The 19223-nt window shown below is 40.3% G+C and overlaps 1 protein-coding gene across 4 annotated transcripts in view; it reads left to right on the top strand.

Annotated features, from left to right (window-relative positions):
* fibcd1b (fibrinogen C domain containing 1b) overlaps window positions 1–19223 on the top strand; it is a 207701-nt gene that overhangs the window by 124207 nt on the left and 64271 nt on the right. For all 4 annotated transcript variants that reach the window (XM_077496742.1, XM_077496741.1, XM_077496740.1 and 1 more), the window contains 2 exons: window positions 741–877; window positions 16797–16893. In XM_077496742.1, the coding sequence (XP_077352868.1) occupies window positions 741–877; window positions 16797–16893 (234 nt within the window). The remainder of the gene's footprint in view (window positions 1–740; window positions 878–16796; window positions 16894–19223) is intronic.

Below are 19223 nucleotides of genomic sequence, written 5' to 3'. Positions count from 1 at the left end.
CATGACTTGACAATGACAGAACTGGACTTGACATGACAGAACTGGACTTGAGATGACAGAACTGGACTTGACTTGACACAACTGGACTTGACTTGACATGACAGACCTGGACTTGACATGACAGAACTGGACTTGACTTGACAGAACTGGACTTGACTTGATGTGACAGAAATGGACCTGACTTGACAATGACAGAACTGGACTTGACTTGACGTGACAGAACTGGACTTGACTTGACGTGACAGAACTGGACTTGACATGACAGAACTGGACTTGAGATGACAGAACTGGACTTGACTTGACAGAACTGGACTTGACTTGACATGACAGACCTGGACTTGACATGACAGAGCTGGACTTGACTTGACAGAACTGGACTTGACTTGATGTGACAGAAATGGACATGACTTGACAATGACAGAACTGGACTTGACTTGACGTGACAGAACTGGACATGACTTGACGTGACAGAACTGAACTTGACATGACAGAACTGGACTGAACAGAACTGGACTTGACTTGACGTGACCAAACTGGACTTGACGTGACAGAACTGGACTTGACTTGCCTTGACGTGGCAGAACTGGACTGGACTTGACGTGATGTGATAGACCTGGACGTGACTAGCTTGACCACATTACTGATTTGGTGTATTATTTTAGGATGTGTAAACGAACCCTTAGGTGACTCCTCCCATTTTTCATCCTCACACGCCCCCGTTTTCCTTTCCTTCCCGGCAGGCTCGCGTCCTCGCGATTGCGGCGACCTGTACGCCAGCGGCCAGCGAGAGGACGGCATCTACTCGGTGTTCCCCGTCCACCATCCCACCGGCTTCCAGGTCTACTGCGACATGACCACGGACGGCGGCGGCTGGACGGTGAGTCGCGAGCGCTACCGTCGCACGAGATGCTCACTCCGGACTTGAAAAGGGAAACGCTTTTCATACACAGGATGCTAATTGGCAACGTCAACAAAAGTGGGGCGCACAAAGAAAAAAAAAAAAAAAAAGGCTGGAGAGAGAACAAATTGGAGTTGGAATTGAATGAAATATTTTTTGCTGCCAAGTAAACAAAACTGACTTAAGACAGATTTCTAACAGCTATATTTCCCCATAGGAATGAATTTAAAAGCAAACAAAAAAAAAACAAATGCCCTAGAATCAAAACCATCACCATCGTTTTCATCCTCATTACACCGACAAAAAGTGCTGAGACTGCTGAGTCAAATAAAAAAACAATATTGGTCTGCTACTTCCAACCCAACTTTGAGTTGTTTTGTATTCAAATAAATTGACCAAAGGAGCAGGTCACTCTAATTTTTCACCCAAATCGTTTTTTTTTTTTTTCTTAAGAGTGAAGTAGTAGGACAGTATTTGTAGAATTTGCAACATATTTGTTGTTTTCTTTTGTGTTCTTTTTTTCTTTTTGCCATTTCTGCATAAAATGTTATTTTTTCAAATGCAGAAATGTATTTATTGTTTATTTTTTGTTGTTTTGCACCATGTTTGGTAATGCTGTGGAGAAACGTCGAAACTGTTTTTTAGTGGGGGGGATTTTTGTATTTGTCATCTTTGTGCGTTTTCTTTTTGATAAAATTTTTTTTTCAAAATTTTGGTATTTTTTGTAAAAAAAAAAAAAAAAAAAAATGTGTGTGTGTGTGACGTTTTTTTTGTGTTAATTGTAATTTTTGACTTGCAAATTTTCATTTTGCGATCCCTTTTTCTGCATAACCTGGTATTTTTATATTTATAACACCATGCACTGTGGAGATACGATAAACTGCATTTTTTTTTTTTTTTTTTTTTTTTTTTTTTTGTGCGTGTGGGGCGGGGTGTTGTATCTTTGGTTTTGTATCATTTTTTTTTCTTGCACGTTTTCTTTTTAAGCGCCATTTTTTTTTTTTTAAATGTGGTACCTTTTTGTGCACCAAACACGATGTAGATACGGTAAAAATGATGAGACGAGGAGATGAAGGCGAGTCGCGTCACTTGACTCTCCAGTCAGAAATGAGCGTTGGCATAGCAAACTACTCCCTTTCAAAAAAAAAAAATTCTTTTGTGCGTGCGTTCATGCAAGTTTGTGCTCCTTAATTCACCTTAAAACTCTTCCACAATCTTTCACCCACCCCAGAAACATCTAAATTCCAACAAATTAGCGAGACCTCAAGTTGACCAGAGGAAAGACTAAAGGAAGGGAGGAAGGTTAGATGAAGCTGAGTGAGATCCATAAACACCAGCCTCCACTGATTCAGAAGCAAATTGTGTGTCAACCCTTTGATCCATATCCCCGGCGAAGTTGTTTTTTTTGGTAACAAATATTTGGAGCACACAAATTTGTATAAAATCGACCCTCATTGCATAGCCTTGCAGCAGTAAACCGCCGCCCTCGCTCGGAGGTGAACAAACATTGACACGGCGGCGCTTTTTTCAAGTTATATTTGGAAATGTGCTTTTAATGTCTTTCACAAACACAAACACGCACACGCGCGCAGTCGCACTCCTCGGCGACATTTATTTTCTGTTTGTTCTGAAGTCGAGATGTCCTCGAGGTGATGCAAAGCACTTTCGAACGGAGAGTTGACTCCTCGCGACATCGTTTTTTTTTTTTTCTTTCTGATTTTTGGAATCTGTCCAAAGCACAAATCAAGAACCGTGTTTCATTTTTTATTATTTTTTTTCCCGCCTATGAACTTTATAGAAATAATTGGTTCCTTTCATGTCTGCCAACTAGTGCGTGAAAATGGCCCGTGCGCTTAAAGCGAATAAAGGAATGCGCCGCATTTACATTTTAATAAACCTAATATCCGCTTTTGTCGACCCGCCATTTGAAGGATATTTTGAAGACCTTGGAGGAAGGGAACCATTTTGGTGGGTGGCAGAAAAATTTCTGGCACCAAGTGTGTGTTTTAAATAGAAATTGACTTATTGATCCGTTTTGGACAGATTTATGCTGCTGAAGATTGGGAAGAATGTAACTTCGCCATAAAATGGTCGGAACTTCCCAAAAATGGGTAAATAATGAAACTGCTTATGTAATCATTATCCATTTAAAAGACAATAAAACAAGAAAAGAAAAAAGAAAAGAAAAAGAAAGTCGTGTTTGGCAAAAAAAAAAAAAAAAAAAGAAACATATATTTAAAAAATATTGGGAAAAAATGCATATACCAGTATGTGAATTCTCTCAATATTTTTTTTTTATTGTATTTATTTTTTTTATTGGTTGTATAGTTCTGCTAATTTCCAGATTTTTTTTAATTAATTTTTTTTATTTATTTATTATACTGTTCTAATAGTTGTCCTTCATGGATTTTCACAGTTTGTGGGATAGATAAATGAAAATGTCATGAAAAAAAAAGAAAGAAAGAAAGAAAAGAAAAAAGAAGGCACAACCTAGTCCTATACCCATGGATTTTTTTTCTCAAATTTTTTGGGGCGTTTCATCATTATTATTATTATTATTATTATTATTATTGTATTTTTTTTTATTATTATTATTTTGTTTGTTTGTTTGTTTGTTTGTTTAGGGGTTCACAGAGTGTTTTTTGTGAACCAAGCCCCATTTTCATGGAAAATGCTTATGGCCAATTCCCATTAGAAGACCCTTACATGACCCTAGTCATGACAGTAAGCATAACCCTTGCATGACCCTAGTCATAACCCTTACATGACCCTAGTCATGACAGTAAACATAACCCTGGCATGACCCTCGTCATAACAGTAAGCATAACCCTTGCATGACCCTAGTCATGACACTAACAATTTAGCCAACCTTTTATATTGTGGATCAAAATGACCCGTTTGGAAAATCTAAAACAATTTTTTTTAAATTAAATTTAGTGTGATGGCCTCTGTGTTTCATTTTAAAAACTTTATATTTTTCGATGATGAAGCATCCGTGCGGGTCACGTTGACCCGTGAACATCGTTAAGAAACGAACACAACAGGATTTTTCAGATCCCACCAGCCAGCACAGCGTCTGTATCTGACAAACTCCCCAGTTTGGCATGTGAAAGTGATGAGTCACAACATTTTTTTTTTGCTTTTTTGTTTTCTCCCCCCCCCCCCCCCCCCCCCCCCCGCGGCGACGGGACACCCGCCGCGCAGGCGTCACTTTCGAGCGCGTCGGCGTGACAGCGAATTTGCCAGACGGGCAAGGTCGCGACCTCCCCGATCATCAAATAAAGCGATACTGCCAGAGTGACGGATTGCTCAGCGCAGCATGACGGGACGGAGCGGCGGCGCCGGCCCGTCACTCACTTTGCGCTTCTTCCACTTCCACACACACACACACACAAAAGAAGACTAAACCAAAACCGCGGCGGCTCTGCGACACCTTTTGCAGGTGTAACGTTCTCTTAATGGGATTTGGATTTTTGCGATAGCGGCTGCCGATCCCGCCCGGCGCGCTGAGCCGATTTCCGATCGCACTTCAGCCTCATTAGGAGATCAACGCGGCATCATCCGAGGGCGTCGGTCGCTTCTGCCGTCCGTCCGTCCGTCCGTCTGTCTGTTTGTCGCTCTCGATTTCGGCTGAGCTTAAATAAGGAATGAGCCATATGCCGCGTTTGCATACCGCCGTGACACGGCGTCGACTTGAGGGATCTACGGGATAGCTGGGAGGAGGTGGCAAGAAGTACAAGAAGAAGAAGAAGAAGAATGAGGGTCTCGATGCGGGAATCCGACTGGGATGAAAATGGAGAAAGTCGAGAAAATGTGATGACGACCATAGAACAGGGAATGAATATTGCTGCGACGTCACAATGAACAAAATCAGAAGTAGTATAAAAGAAAAGAAAATGGAACTTATTGCCACATTGGAAAGCACCATAGAAAGATATTTTTTTTGTTATGTTTTGGGTTTTTTTTGCAACATAGAAATGCAAAAAGTACAAAAATGTGATAGCAACCATTGAACAGGAAATGGAAGTCATTGTGACATCGGAAAGAACAAATCAAGTCGAATGTGACAACAACCGTAGAACAAGAAATAGAACTTGCAATGTCAGAAAGTGCAAAAGAAAAGAAAAAAAATATGGCAACCATATAACCATAAATAAAAAAAATTGTAACAAAAATTTACAAGGTAGGAAAATATGATGACAACCATAGTACAGGAAATTGAATTTTTTCTGAAGTCAGAAAACATACAAAAAATTGTGATGACAACCACAGAACAGGAAATTGATATTTTTATGAAGACAGAAAAACAAAAATTATTAAAAACCTTAAAAAATGAAAATGAAATTTTTTTACGTAGTCAGAAAAACGTTAAGAAAATGTGATGACAACCACAGAACAGGAAATTGATATTTTTATGAAGACAGAAAACTAAAAAATTGTGATTAAAAACCTTAAAAAAAAAAAAAAAGAACTTTTACATAGTCAGAAAATGTAAAAAAAAAAAAATGACAACTATAGAACAGGAAATATTTTTTTTAGGAAGTTGGAAAATGCAAACAAAAACAAACAAATTGATGACAACCTTAGAACAGGAAATTGAAAATTTTACAAAGGCGATAAATGCAAAGAAAATTGTGATAACAACCATAAAACAGGAAATGGAAATTTGTAAGCCGGAAAACGCAAGGAAAATTATGATGGCAACCCTCGAAGACAATTTGTATTGAAATGTGTGTTAAAAAAAAAAAAAAAAAAACTGCAAAAACTTTCAAATCTTTTGCGTTGCGACCCACGGAAGCAAAAGTCCAAAACTGCTAGCGATGCGGCGGTCCAGACACTAAAAGATGTATTTGCACGAAAACGAAACATATTTGAGATGGCTTTGAAACGTCTCCGATTGCGACTTGCGTTAAAAGGTATGCGGCTGCAAAAATAAGCACGGCCTGCATTATTGAAGGGACGGGCGTCATCCAACGCCGGAGGGGCTTTTATCACAAGTCGGCGACAAATAAAACCGTTGCCACAAATGTAAAAGTTTGCTCTCCAAATGTCGGATTGCTGCGTGCGTGTTTGCGGAGTGCTCCCTCGCCCCTCCCACTTTTTCGTCAACGAATGATCGGCCTCAATATTTCATGTGTTAGTTTACCGGTTTGGAAGAAAATGGAAAGGCGAAATGAAAAGCGGGATGGATAGGCAGCTTCAAAAAAAAAAAAAAAAACTTCCTTTTAAGCTCCTTTTTTCCCCACTTTTCAGATGTTGTGACATTTGCACAAAGTGTGGTTCCTATAAATAAACGCCTCCCTCAAATATTTCAAAAAAAAAAAAAACAACAACAACTCACGTTTACCTATCAGGGGGAAAAAAAAGGTAGTAATTATATCGATTCATTCACACAACACTCATTTTTTACTCTGTTGCTAACCAAAACAGCAGCACCTACCAAGGTACCAAAAGAGTCTTTAAAATGAAGTCAGGAGTCGGCGGTTAAAAACGACCATTAGAATTCCACAAAATACTCCACAATGTTAAGAAGCTCAGCCTATTTGAATCCGGTTGCTAACCAAAACAGCAGCACCTACACAGCCACCAAAACAGTATCATATCTTGATGAGTTAAAGACAATTATCATTCCGCAATGCACTCCACAGTGGTAGGAAGTTGAGCCCATTCAAATTTATGTTGCTAACCAAAACAGCAGCACCAACCAAGGAACCAAAACGATCTGTAAAATGAAGTGTCCATTGTGTGTCCATTTTCTTATTTCAGTGGACTCCACAATATTGTATGCATCCTTGTTTGTTCCAATGCATTTGTGGTAGTTGACCACACCACAATGTTATGTGTGTGACCATGTAATGTCACCGGGCACTTTGACATGATCACTCCACAGTGTTGTGTGCCACCTTGCTTATACTGGTTCGCAATGTTGCGTGCATCCATTTTTGTTGCAGTAAATTCTGACATGCACAGTTTTGTGTGCATTCATATTTACGTTCCTGTAGACAGAAATGGGCTGCTCCACAGTGTTGTGTATATCCATGTTCATACTCCCTGCAGAATCTGACTTGGCTACTCTACAATTTTGTGGAATGAGAGCACTTCACAATGTTGTGTGTGCCCATATTTTTTGTTCTAGGGCAGTTTTACCTATGATCATTCCACAGTGTAGTGTGACACAATGTTTCTCAATAGATTCCGCAATGTTGTATCCAACCATGTTCATTTGGCATTATTTTCTGACATGTAGTAGTGTCACAACATTGTGTTTGTTCATGAAGATTCTGCCATATCATTGCTCCACAGTGTTGTGTGGGTGTGTTCGTGTTCCTGTAAACTCTGACAAGTGGCCACTCCACAATGTTGTGTGTGCCCATATTTTTTGTTCTAGGGCAGTTTTACCTATAATCATAACACAGTGTAGTGTGACACAATGTTTCTCAATAGATTCCGCAATGTTGTATCCATCCATGTTCATTTGGCATTATTTTCTGACATGTAGTAGTGTCACAACATTGTGTTTGTTTGTGAAGATTCCGCCATATCATTGCTCCACAGTGTTGTGTGGCTGTGGGTGTGTTCGTGTTCCTGTAAACTCTGACAAGTGGCCACTCCACAATGTTGTGTGTGCCCATGTTTTTTTTCCAGGACACTCTGATATGATTGCTCCATAATGTTGTGATTTTTTTAATCCTTTTTTTTTTTTTTAAGCACACCTTGCGTCCATCTTCCAGCCGTCCGTCCATCCTTGGCGTATGGCAAAGCGGGTTTCTCTTTCAACGCCACGCTCAATCGCTTTAGCGCAGACAGCCAGGAATAATCTTATCAGCTCAAACACACGTGAAAAGCAAGAAAATGCTGGAGGATGATTGCGTCTCTCCGTCTGCCCCCGCCTGTTGCCGCCGCCTTCCTCGCACATCTGTCTCCCTAATAGGATTAAAAAAAAGATTCACCGGCAATGGAAAAGTGTATTCCATCGGCTTTTCATCATCGCATTTGTCCAATAATCATATTGCTCATCAAACTGCTAGCTAGCGCTCGTTAGTGTCGTCTGGTCTGCGCGGGCCGCTATGCTAAGCTAACAACGCGCCAACGTCGTACGCGATCATCCTGACTTATGCGCCGCTGACGGCGTATGTTCGCGCCGCCGCTGGCACGCCTCCGACTTTCCAGCCGCTCACGTGCCAGATTGTAAATCTCCCACAAACATTCCCCCCCCCCCCCCGTGTGCCAAAGAGCTTATGTCGATTCTCGCCCCGCGTTCCGTTCGGGCTGTCGGGCGCCGTCCCATCTGCGCGCGCTGACGGAAATCCCGCTGAAGTGCTTAAGGCGGCTTGTTAAGTAGCCTTCATCTAGCGCCGCGATTACAGGGAGGTTAATGCCACGCGTGCAAATCCGACCACGGGGACGGAGGCAAAGCGGCGGCTGCCATGATGCTTACGGGACTGACGTCTCGTCGGCCGGCTTGGGGGCTTTTGTTGAGGGAGATAAAAAAAAAAAAAAAAAAAAAAAAACAGTTCATAGACTCTATTGTTCACTGGATTCAACTGTTGAGGTCTGCTCAAATCTGTTGCATATATACATATATATATATATATATATTTTTTATTTTTTTTATTTTTATTTTTTTATTTTTTTTTTTAAAGCACGATTAATGAACCGCCCCTTACTTGGAAAGTAACAATTTCACTCGCAACGCAGCAGACAGAGAAATCCAGTCAAACTTTAGCAGTAATGCATTTATTAATAATGCGTATATTTTGTGGAGACTTGGGTCAAGTTGTATTTTTGCAATTTAAAAAAAAAAAAAAAAAAAAACGTGCAGAATTTCACAAGTTACTTTATGTTAAAGATTAGATTGCAAATAAATTAACTGAACTGTCACCAATATCTTAAAAAAAATGCAATCATGCCATCTAGTGGCAGAAAAATAACCAACACAAATCGATATAATTTTTTTTCAGTACATCGTTTTAATTTTAACTCAATTTTATGAAAGCAAAATGCTCTAAAACAGCTTGTAATTGGGGAACTCTGCTTTGATAACAGCTAATTCACGTCTTTTTTTCTTTTTTTTTTTTTTTTGGGGGGGGGGGTACTTTACAGTTAGTCTATTAAAAAAAAAAAACATTTCCATGACGAGCTTCAATTACCGTATGTTTTTTTTTTTTTTTTTTTGCGATTTACCGTACGTGTTACCGCGCTTTATAAGCACCTCAGCAAATCAGAAGCATAACAACAACAACCTCGTGAATTAACCCACCCGGGACGAACAACAGGAAAATGGCTGACATATCGACTCGGCCATTAACACCCAGGGCCAATTTAGAGGCCCCCAATTAACAGTCAGCGCCGTTCCGTCTGGAGATCAAACCCGTTCTTTCAACTCAAACTTTCCTGCGGGCATCCGTCCTCCCCCCGTTGTCAACGCGGTCTTAACCGAGGATCGACTCGCCTTTCCCGCGGGATAAACCTTGCCAACACCTCGGGATTAGCGCCGGCGGAAACTCGGCTCCTCCGTCTACCTTTGGAATTTGCCACCGGAGATAGTTCTGCTCGGCAGATCAAAAAGGAAGTGCGGCTTTATAGAATTAGCTGCGACGGAGGGGGTGGAGCATAATAATGGAGGAACGGCTAATACGCGAGACGTCAAGATGTTCAATCGTGCGTGTCAACGAGGCGCTCGCGTTAAGCTCGCCCGATAGATCCATTTTGCGGCTTTTTTTGCCTGATCCTGTGATAAGTTGAGCGTCGTGGCAACGGGTTAAGACGCGACAATGTCGCCAGATTTGCTGCTTAAACAGCTGACAAAAAAAAAAAAAAAAAAGTTTGTTGAAAGGATTTTGAGCTGCTTTGTTGGGAAACTTGCCATGTCGAATTTACAGTGTGGTGAAAAAAAAAAACATTTACCCCTTTACTGAGTTAATTTGTAACATTTGTATTGACCACACTTAAACATTCCAAATTCCAATTATGACATCACACAATTACAAAACTTTTGCTACGTTCTCGCCAATTTTGTTAATTTTCTCAAACCCATCCTCCATTTTTATGTTTTTTTTTTTGTTTTGTTTTTCTTATCTAACATTGTATTTCTTTGGCGCCCTCTTGTGCCATTTTAATATCACAGCGCTACATTGAATTGAGTTTCATGTAGTGCTTTGACGCCATCTTGGAGCATCTATTGGCAATTACTTAAACATTTGCGGTGAAAAAAAAGAAGTATTTTCCCACTTACTAAATTCAGTTTTTTTTTTTTTTTTTTTTTTTTTTTTTTTTTTTTTTTTTTTTTTATCACATATTAACATTCCGAATTCCAATTTTGACATCATACAAATAAAAAAACTACTGTGTTCTCACAGATTCAATAATTTTGCTAAATGTTTTCCTCCATTTTCTTACTTTTTTTTTGTGCTAAGTGAATTGCTTTGGCGCCCCCTTGTGCCAATTTAGTGTCACGGAGCTATGTTGACGTGAGTTGCAGAGTTTCATGTAGTGCTTTGACGCCATCTTAGCGCATCTATGGACAATTAGAAACCTTTTTAAGGGAGCTAAAAAAAAAGTATTTTTTCCACTTCCTAAGTTCAGAATGTATTTGTATTTTATTGATCACACTTAAGCCCTCCAAATTCCAATTTTGACATCATAAAAATGCAAAATCAACACCATGTTCTCACAGATTAACTGATTTTGCTAAATTCTTTCGAACAGGTTCTACATTTTTAACTTTTTTTTGTGCTTTGGTGCCCTCTTGTGCCATTTTAGTGTCACAGACTACGTTGAAGTGAGTTGCAGAGTTTCATGTAGTGCTTTGACGCCACCTCGTGCCATCTATGCACAATTATTACCTTCGCATTTTCACAATTACTCGTAGTACATTATAATTGCCGGGTGTTCGCTATATTGGCAATAAACAATCCGAACCCGAACCCGTTTTGGGGAGCAGGACTTGGCTCCCAAGTAAGTTCAAGACTGCACAGAACAGTGCAAGTGAACATTTTGTCCCCGTGTTTATTTAAATGTGGAGCAGTCTAGCTCCGAGCCGCATTTTCCGCCCTCTTTGTTTTGTTTTTGTTTGTTTTTTTCTTCCACCTATTTCCCAACTTTCCTCGCAGATTGCCAGTGACCTCAAAGTGTCCATATTGACAGTTTTCCTTCTGATGTCTGAATAGGTCGCAAAAGCAGACAAGACAGGGAGGTAATTCCGGGGCTCAAATGGCTCGTTTCGACTTTGCGGCGCATGTAGAACAGCACGTATAAAGAATTTAACACCGAAGAGCGGCGCGGAGAGAAAGAAGATTGAACTGCAAAATGGAGACGGGTTGACGCGAAGTGAGCCGAGCCGCAATTTGGAAAGAGGTTGCAGCTGTCCCAGATTCATCCGTGATTTTTTATTTTTTTTTTTCAACTCTGCGGGAGGTGAAGACAATTGATCCTTTTCATTTAAACTAGTCCATTGCGATAAAAAACAAAACAAGTGCTGCATTAACATCCTGGTTACGTAAGTCGACGTGTCTTTAAAAATGAGCGTTTCCGAATCCTGACGGCTTTTGAACCGACGCCGCGCTCCTCCGGCGTGTTTACAGTATCGGCGACAACAGGCTAATAAGATGTGTCTTTTTTTTTCACCGCGACTTTGACACAACTTTGATCACCTGTTTGCCCCCGCGGCTAAACTGCGACGGATGCGAGGATTTTTTTTGGCGCGGTGGCAGGGGGTTACGTTTTGATGTGTAGCGCAAACATCGCCAGCGCCGTGACATAGCCGCCGGTCGCGGCTTAAAAAGGTGACAACGCCAGACGTTCTCGGCTGTGCGGCTCAAGAGGCGGCCAAAATGTCAGCCGGGAGGGAAAAATTATATACACGCAGGTCTGTTTGCCCGGCTGACGATTAGAGAATATCAACGTCGATAAATTAGGGCTGAGTATCAATTCTAATTTCCTCAATAGATTCAATTTCGATTCACAAGAGTTCAGTGTGATCATCGATTCGTCTTAAATCTCAAGGACATGATAAAAAAAAACACAAACATTAAATCCTTAAGTACATTATGCTGAGGCAGGAACTGGTTAAATGATTTATTGTATTAATGAAAGTGTGAACTTCATTATTCAGTTGTGCTTTCAGCATTCCCACAACTAGACTAAGTGCAATTTCTGGAGAAATTGCGTGGCAATGCTGAAATCTGAATGCTAAGATTTGAATGCATTCGGAAAGCTTATGAAGTAAATTGAGAGATAAATTATGAAATGATGACCTCCTGGTTACTGGATTTGGACTGATTTTGCAAGCCCATAGAATATTGTGCTCTATTGCTATAAAAGCATGGAACCTACCAAAAGAAAGATTAAAGTCTCTTCTTTCATCAGGAAAAAAAAAAAGTATATTTGTGTCTGTTTCCGTTTTGTAGCAATTAGCATTAGAATATCGCTACGTTTCATCATGATTCGCAAACCTGTTTAAAACAGTGGGGGAAAGAGCTTGTCGCAACATGGCCCCAGTTGATCTCTTATACTCCGTTGCCACCTTGTGCCACCTGATGGCCATTTTTGTAATAACTATCATTGCTTTAAGCAACCTCTTCAGATCAGAGGCTGCATCAAAGCCTTCTGTATGCTCTAGCATTAAAAAAAAAAAAAAGAACAATTAATAATCTTATATGTTTTTGGGACCATGTCAATTTAAATTAGAACGTTTTTATACGTTTTTGGGAGCAAATGAGTTAAAAATAACGGCCTACTGTATGTCATTTTTTTCGTTTTTGTTTTTTTTCAGAAAACACGAAAAACTGAACAACATTCTGATTAAATGATATGTGTTGATAATTTCATTTCAGGCGTAAAATTAAGTGATCTGTTTAGCTCAGGACATAGTCGATTATTATTTTTTTTTTTAAATCTAAGACAAAACAAAAAATGTCAAAATATGACGATCGATATGTTACATACATTATACATTGATACATTAAAAAAATGTAAAAAAAAAAAAAAAAATGAGCAAATGGATGCCAGTCATTTCCTGCTTCTGTAGCGAAATATGTTGCCCGGTGTCACAACGTTTGGTTCTGGGTCCTCCAACAAGATAATGACCCCAAACCAAGCAAAATGTTGCAGCATCAAAAAAAAGCAAAAAAAAAAAAAAAAGCCCTGATCTAAATCCACTTGACACGTGTGGAAGATGAAGAACAAAACGCTTCAATCCGGCCGCTTTGGCGAAAAGGAGAGCAATAATTGTCCTGTCGCGAAGACGGAGAGATTGCGACCCACAAGGTCGACTCGCAATTAAAGCGGAGAAAAGAGGCGGACGCTCGCTCGCTCGCGTAAGGACGGCGGATATTGAAGTTGAGGCGGCCGAAGCCGGTCGAAGGCACTTTAACCCGCTTGACTTGGACGACCGCGCAACCCTTCGGGGTGACCTCGCAACAAAAAAAAAAAAAAAAACGTTTCCAGCTACATTCCAAGGTTTTCATTCCAAAGAAATTCTCCAATCAGTTCACATATTTATTTGGATTTATTTTTCGGTCAGCATTAACTGTTGAGGCAACAATTTCAGAAATATTTCAACATTATTTGTCAATATGTCATTATTTCAAACATCAGTCATTTACATGAGTTTTATGGCGCAAAAAAAAAAAAAAATAGTGAAATGTGCAGTTTTATGGGTGGAATTGCATCCTCACATATATATATGTATATGTATAAAATGTCATTACAAAATATAAAAGTTAATTGTTGGTTAATTACCATTGAATGATTTATACATTTTTAAAATGAGTGATTATTATCCCTTAAAGCAGTGGTGTCAAACATAAGGCCCGCGGGCCGGATCAGGCCCGCAAAGGGGTTTACTCCGGCCCGCGAGATGATTTTTTAAAGTAAAAAATAAAAATAAAAATTGTAATGTCGGACTATTTAATCAGCCAGCCACAATCAAAATATGTAAAATTTGTAATTTCACAAGCAGTCCTCAGATGAGCAATGCAACTTGTACGGGATAATTGTCCTGGATGTCATTATTTTACACACAACTTAAAGTTACGGTTTGTTCATTATTATTATTATTATTATTATTATTATTATTATTATTATTATTATTATTTATTTATTTATTTATTTTTAATCATAGACCGACAAGCGTGTTAATAAATATGACACAAATTCAATTACTGGTAACATAAATAGATATGACAAGGATTAGCGTACTTATAACATTATTAGCTGTGCCAGCAATGCATTCTGGGAACAATATATATGCAAAACTGGTCAATTTAACACGTCCATAACTCGGTGTTGCCGCGTTCCATTTGCATTTGCGTCATCTTCGGTCGACATCAAGTGGAAAATGTAGTTTTCGAAGGTATTAATCGTACATGAAAAATAATGAAATTATCAAATTCATTCTGGGTAAATTATTAACTTTTTACTGCTGAAAATGGCTCAATTACGCAGGTTTCTCATTAGGATAACAAAACATTCTTGTTTTAACGAGAACGTTCTCGTTAAGTTAAGAAAGTAGACCACTGCATGCTAGCTTGCGAGCTAGCATGCGAGCTTAGAACTACATTTCGGTTTGTATTTCTGAGTGACAATTATTATTATTATTATTATTATTATTTTATTTTATTTTTTTTTAATCTGGGACTTTATTATAAGTACATCGCTGTTTACTTGCGAGTCATTAAGACTTTTCCGAGAAAAATTGTTCTCATTGATGACAAAATTTCTCGTCTTGTTTGGACATTTCACTTTTTCCATCCTTACTAGCTAGCAGCTAACGTTAGCGTCCTGCATCTTCCCTCCTTCCAACGTCACAAACCCAAGTCACACAAGACTCCAACCAAAGCCCTTTGTTGACAAAAAGTGGGTCATTACCTGCAAAAAAATAAATAAAAAATCCTTTCGAGACAATAGAGAAAATGGGGACAACAGCAGGAAGTCGAAAACTCCAAAAAATAAATAATAATAACAAAACCAGGTAACCGTGCTAAACTCTGACTGTCCTTTGATGCGTCGCATTGTTTGCTGTTGTTCCGTCGCTTCGGCCTGTCAAGAGAAATCAATTTCGGAGGAAAACACATTTTTACAGGACAATAACGCGACATCACAGGATATTAGAGGACCTGCGAGTGAAAAAGGGTTTTGATAAGGAAAACACGTCAGGTGGTGGGGGAAAAAAAAAAACAACAACAAAAAACTGCCATATGTCCGCAAACACTAAAGACAACGTGATCGGTTGCGTGGATGAGCGCGATCAAGATGTCGCCGGCAGTTGGTTTGCCTTGCGCAGATGTCGTCGAGTACGTATGGATGCGCTCGCCATATGCTGCCACATGCTACGTTAAAAGATTACGAATAATCAACATAAAGCTTCAATGCTAATTTGCTAAATCAACAGAGAACATATTGCCGCAAAAGTAGGTGTCAGAAATGGGATCCAAAGACTGAGTGGTTCCCGATGACAAAAAGAAAACTTTTGCCTTGGTGTGGTCCAGGGTTTATTCAGCGGTATTCAAAATATTTCCTCAACAATTGGCGTCAGAAGTGGGATCCAAGGATCAACTCACCCCACAAAAGGCCCAAAATATGATTATTCTAGACTCCTACTATTTATTCTAGTAATATACAAAGTATTGCCACAACTCGTGGTGTCAGAAGTGGGATCCAAGAATCAACTCACCCCACCAAATTCCCAAAAGATGATTATTCTAGACTCCTACCATTCATTCTAGTAATATACAAAGTATTGCCACAACTGTTGGTGTCAGAAATGGGATCCAAGGATCGACCCACCCCACAAATTGACAAAAAGAACATTCTTGGAAGTTCCTGCAGTTCACTACAATAACATATTGCCAACACTCTTGTGTCAGAAGTGGGATCCAAGATTTGACCCAACCAACAAAATGCCAAAATTTGATTATTCTAGACTCCTACTATTTTTTCTAGTAATATACAAAGTATTGCCAAAACTCTTGGTGTCAGAAGTGGGGTCCATGGATCTCACCACCCCACAAATTGACAAAAATACTTTTTTTGGGGGAGGTTCCTGTTGTTCATTACAATAACCTATTGCAAAAACTCTTGGTGTCAGAAGTGGGATCCAAGGATTGGCCCAACCAACAAAATGCCAATAATAAGATTATTCTAGACTCCTACTATTTATTCTAGCAAAATACAATGTATTGCCACAATTCTTGGTGTCAGAAGTGGGATCCAAGGACTCGCCGGCTCCCCAAAATTAAAATGAAAAAAAAACAAAACCTCCTAGTCTCCTACTGCTGTCAGAAAAGGGATCCAAGTATCAAAAAGACAACTCAAAGCATCTGCCAGTGTTCAGGACCATAATTAACAAATCGTTACTACAGCAGCTGCAGTCAGAAGTGGGAGCAGCCCCACAAAATGACAAAAGGAAATGTGTTGGGTTTTATTTATTTCAACAATTGGTGTCGGAAGTAGGATCCAAGGATAGGCAAGCTCCATACAAACACAAATCTTTTGTTGGTTCTACAGTGGTGGAAAAAAAAAAAAATTCCTCAACAATTGTTGTTATCATAAGTGGCACCTAAACATCAAATAAGCACACAAAAAGACCATTTTTGATTTTGGCCTGTTTGACTGCCTCTTCCCTGCTCCCCCCTCCTTTGAGTCGGAATATATCATTGAGTGGTGACCAGGTTTTTTTGTTTTTTTTTGTTTTTTTGACAAATTGCTTTTTGGCCACGTCGTTCTTTCATTTGTGTTCATTCGCTGGCTTCATTTCCCATCGATGAGTTTGGGGCCAACATTGGCGCGCTTTGAAGGATTGATCAGAGAGGCGGGATGAAACGCTGGACGAGTTCTCCATCTCGCTCGCTAACACCCCCCGTCCCGCTTTGTCCCGCTTTTGTCTCGTCCTGTGTAGGTGATCCAGCGGCGGGAGGACGGCTCGGTCAGCTTCTTCCGGGCCTGGGAGTCCTACCGCGAGGGATTCGGGAAAATCACCGGTGAACACTGGCTCGGTAAGCGGCTGCTAATACTCGTGCTCGGCCCCGAGTCTCCTGTTGGATGAAATGTGTCTCGCCTTTGCGTTGGTGGGTTTTCGTGGTTCTGTTTTGAAATGGAAACAGCACTGCACTCCAATTCATGGATAACAATGCGACCTAGGGCCCTTAGTCTCCCTTTAGATGAAATGATGGTTGGTAGTTATTCACAGTTTTGTTTTGTTTTTTGTTTTTGTTTTTAAAAGTGGAATGCTGGTGTCATTCTTCATTGATTGTTAGCAGTCTCTTATTGGATAAAATGTGCTTATGCTGACAAATACAGACAGGACTTTTTTTTTCCTCTATTTGTTTGCGTCCTATTCTGATGCATTTGAATATGTTGATGCTTGAGTGTTTTGTTCCGCAGTCTCATATTTCTTGCACTGGGTCTTAGTCTCCTGTTGGATAAAATAAGATGCCCAGAAATTTCAGTGTTTGTTAGCAGTAACATCCACCTTAGTCTCCACTTGGCTGCCACGGCCCCTTGTTTTGATGCCCACAGTCTCCTATTAGATCAAATTTGACCCATGCTGAAAAACACATATATGAGACTGTCATCTCCCCCATTATTTCTCAGCAATATGATACTCCACAGTCAGGAACAGTCAGTTTTCTAGCTGCCCTTAGTCTCCTATCGGATAAGATGTCTTTTGCTAAGAAATGCAATACATATGCTATCTTAATTTTCCTTCAATATTTGTTCTCAAGTTTCCTTTCTCACTTGAGTCCGCACTTAGTCTCCTCTCGTAAAAGCCCTCCAGCTACAACCTGTCGATGCCCACAGTCTCCTATTAGATCAAATTTGACCCATGCTGAAAAATACATATATGAGACTGTCATCTTCTTAATTATTTCTTAGCAGTGTGATACTCCACAATCTCTACTTTGCTGGAACAGTCAGCTTTCTAGCTGGCCTTAGTCTCCTATTGGATAAGATGGTTTTTCTTCAACATTTGTTCACAAGTTTCCTTTCTTACCTTGAGTCAGCACTTAGTCGCCTCTCGGAAAAGCCCTCCACTACAACCTGTCGATGCCCACAGTCTCCTATTAGATACAATTTGACCCATGCTGAAATATACATATATGAGACCGTCATCTCCTCCATTATTTCTTAGCAGTGTGATACTCCACAATCTCTACTTTGCTGGAACAGTCTGCTTTCTAACTGCCCTTAGTCTCCTATTGGATAAGATGTCTTGTGCTAAGAAATGTAGTGCACATACTATCTTAGTTTTCCTTCAATATTTGTTCGCAAGTTTCCTTTCTCACGAGTCTGCACTTAGTCTCCTCTCGGAAAAGCCCTCCAGCTACAACCTGTCGGAACGGCCGCGGGAGGCTTCGCCAAATTGAGTGACCTCGCCCTCCCTCCGACGCCGCCATCCGAGGATGCAGTCAGTCTTGTTCAAGTTGGCCACGTGCCTTTCAGACAAGGTCGCTGCTGGGAGAGTTGGGCGGGGGGGAAGCAACTTATCTTCTAAACTTCACAGTCGAAACACTTTGGTGCCAACTCACACGCACCAAAAAAAGAGAAAACGCGCACACAAAGTCGTCCCCACGCCCCAAAAAAGTTAATCTTTCGCCGAGATGTTGTTTCCCGAGGAAATTTGGCTGCGGCCTCGGCGTTTTAATGAGCTTTCACAGTCGTAACCGTGTTGTTTGTGTGTGCATGTGTGTCTTTGAAAGCTCTCATCTCGCCGCACATCAGTTTGGAAGAGCAAATGGAGCCTGAAGAAGAAAAAAAAAAAAGAAGAAGTTTGTCTCGGTGCACGCACGCACGCACACGCACGCGCGCGGTCAAGGTTCCCGGACGGAAAAGACGTCCTCTCTCATCCGCACTTCAGATAAAAAGCACTCTCTTGAACACTTTAGGCGCGCAATGCGCCCCCGGGGAGCCAACCCTCACAACGCCGGGCGGACATAATGTTTGGAATGGAGTGTGCCAGCCCGCAGAGATTTTGGGCAAATAGCCGCAAAGTAAAATAACAACCGAGAGAGGCAAGAACACGACTTCCTTTCGAAGCCCAGATGCTTACATTAGCCATCAGAAATAACGGATTCAAAATGTACTGGAATTTTTCGATGGCATATTTACTTAGGCCCTTAATCTCCCCTTGGATAAAATGTGTGAGAAATAATTGGAGACACTCTTCTTCTGTTGTTTGCGATCAGCATGATACTCCGCAGTCTCCTCTTTGCTGCATTGGTGTCTTGGTTGCCCACAGTCTCCCATCAGATAAAGAGTTTCATGCATAGAAACAATTTAAGGAGAATGTTGTCCTCTTCTATTGTTTGCAAACAGTATGATTCTC

The sequence above is a fragment of the Festucalex cinctus genome, chromosome 15, assembly GCF_051991245.1.
Source record: "Festucalex cinctus isolate MCC-2025b chromosome 15, RoL_Fcin_1.0, whole genome shotgun sequence".
Lineage (NCBI taxonomy): Eukaryota > Metazoa > Chordata > Actinopteri > Syngnathiformes > Syngnathidae > Festucalex > Festucalex cinctus.
This window is presented reverse-complemented; position numbering and strand designations above follow the sequence as displayed.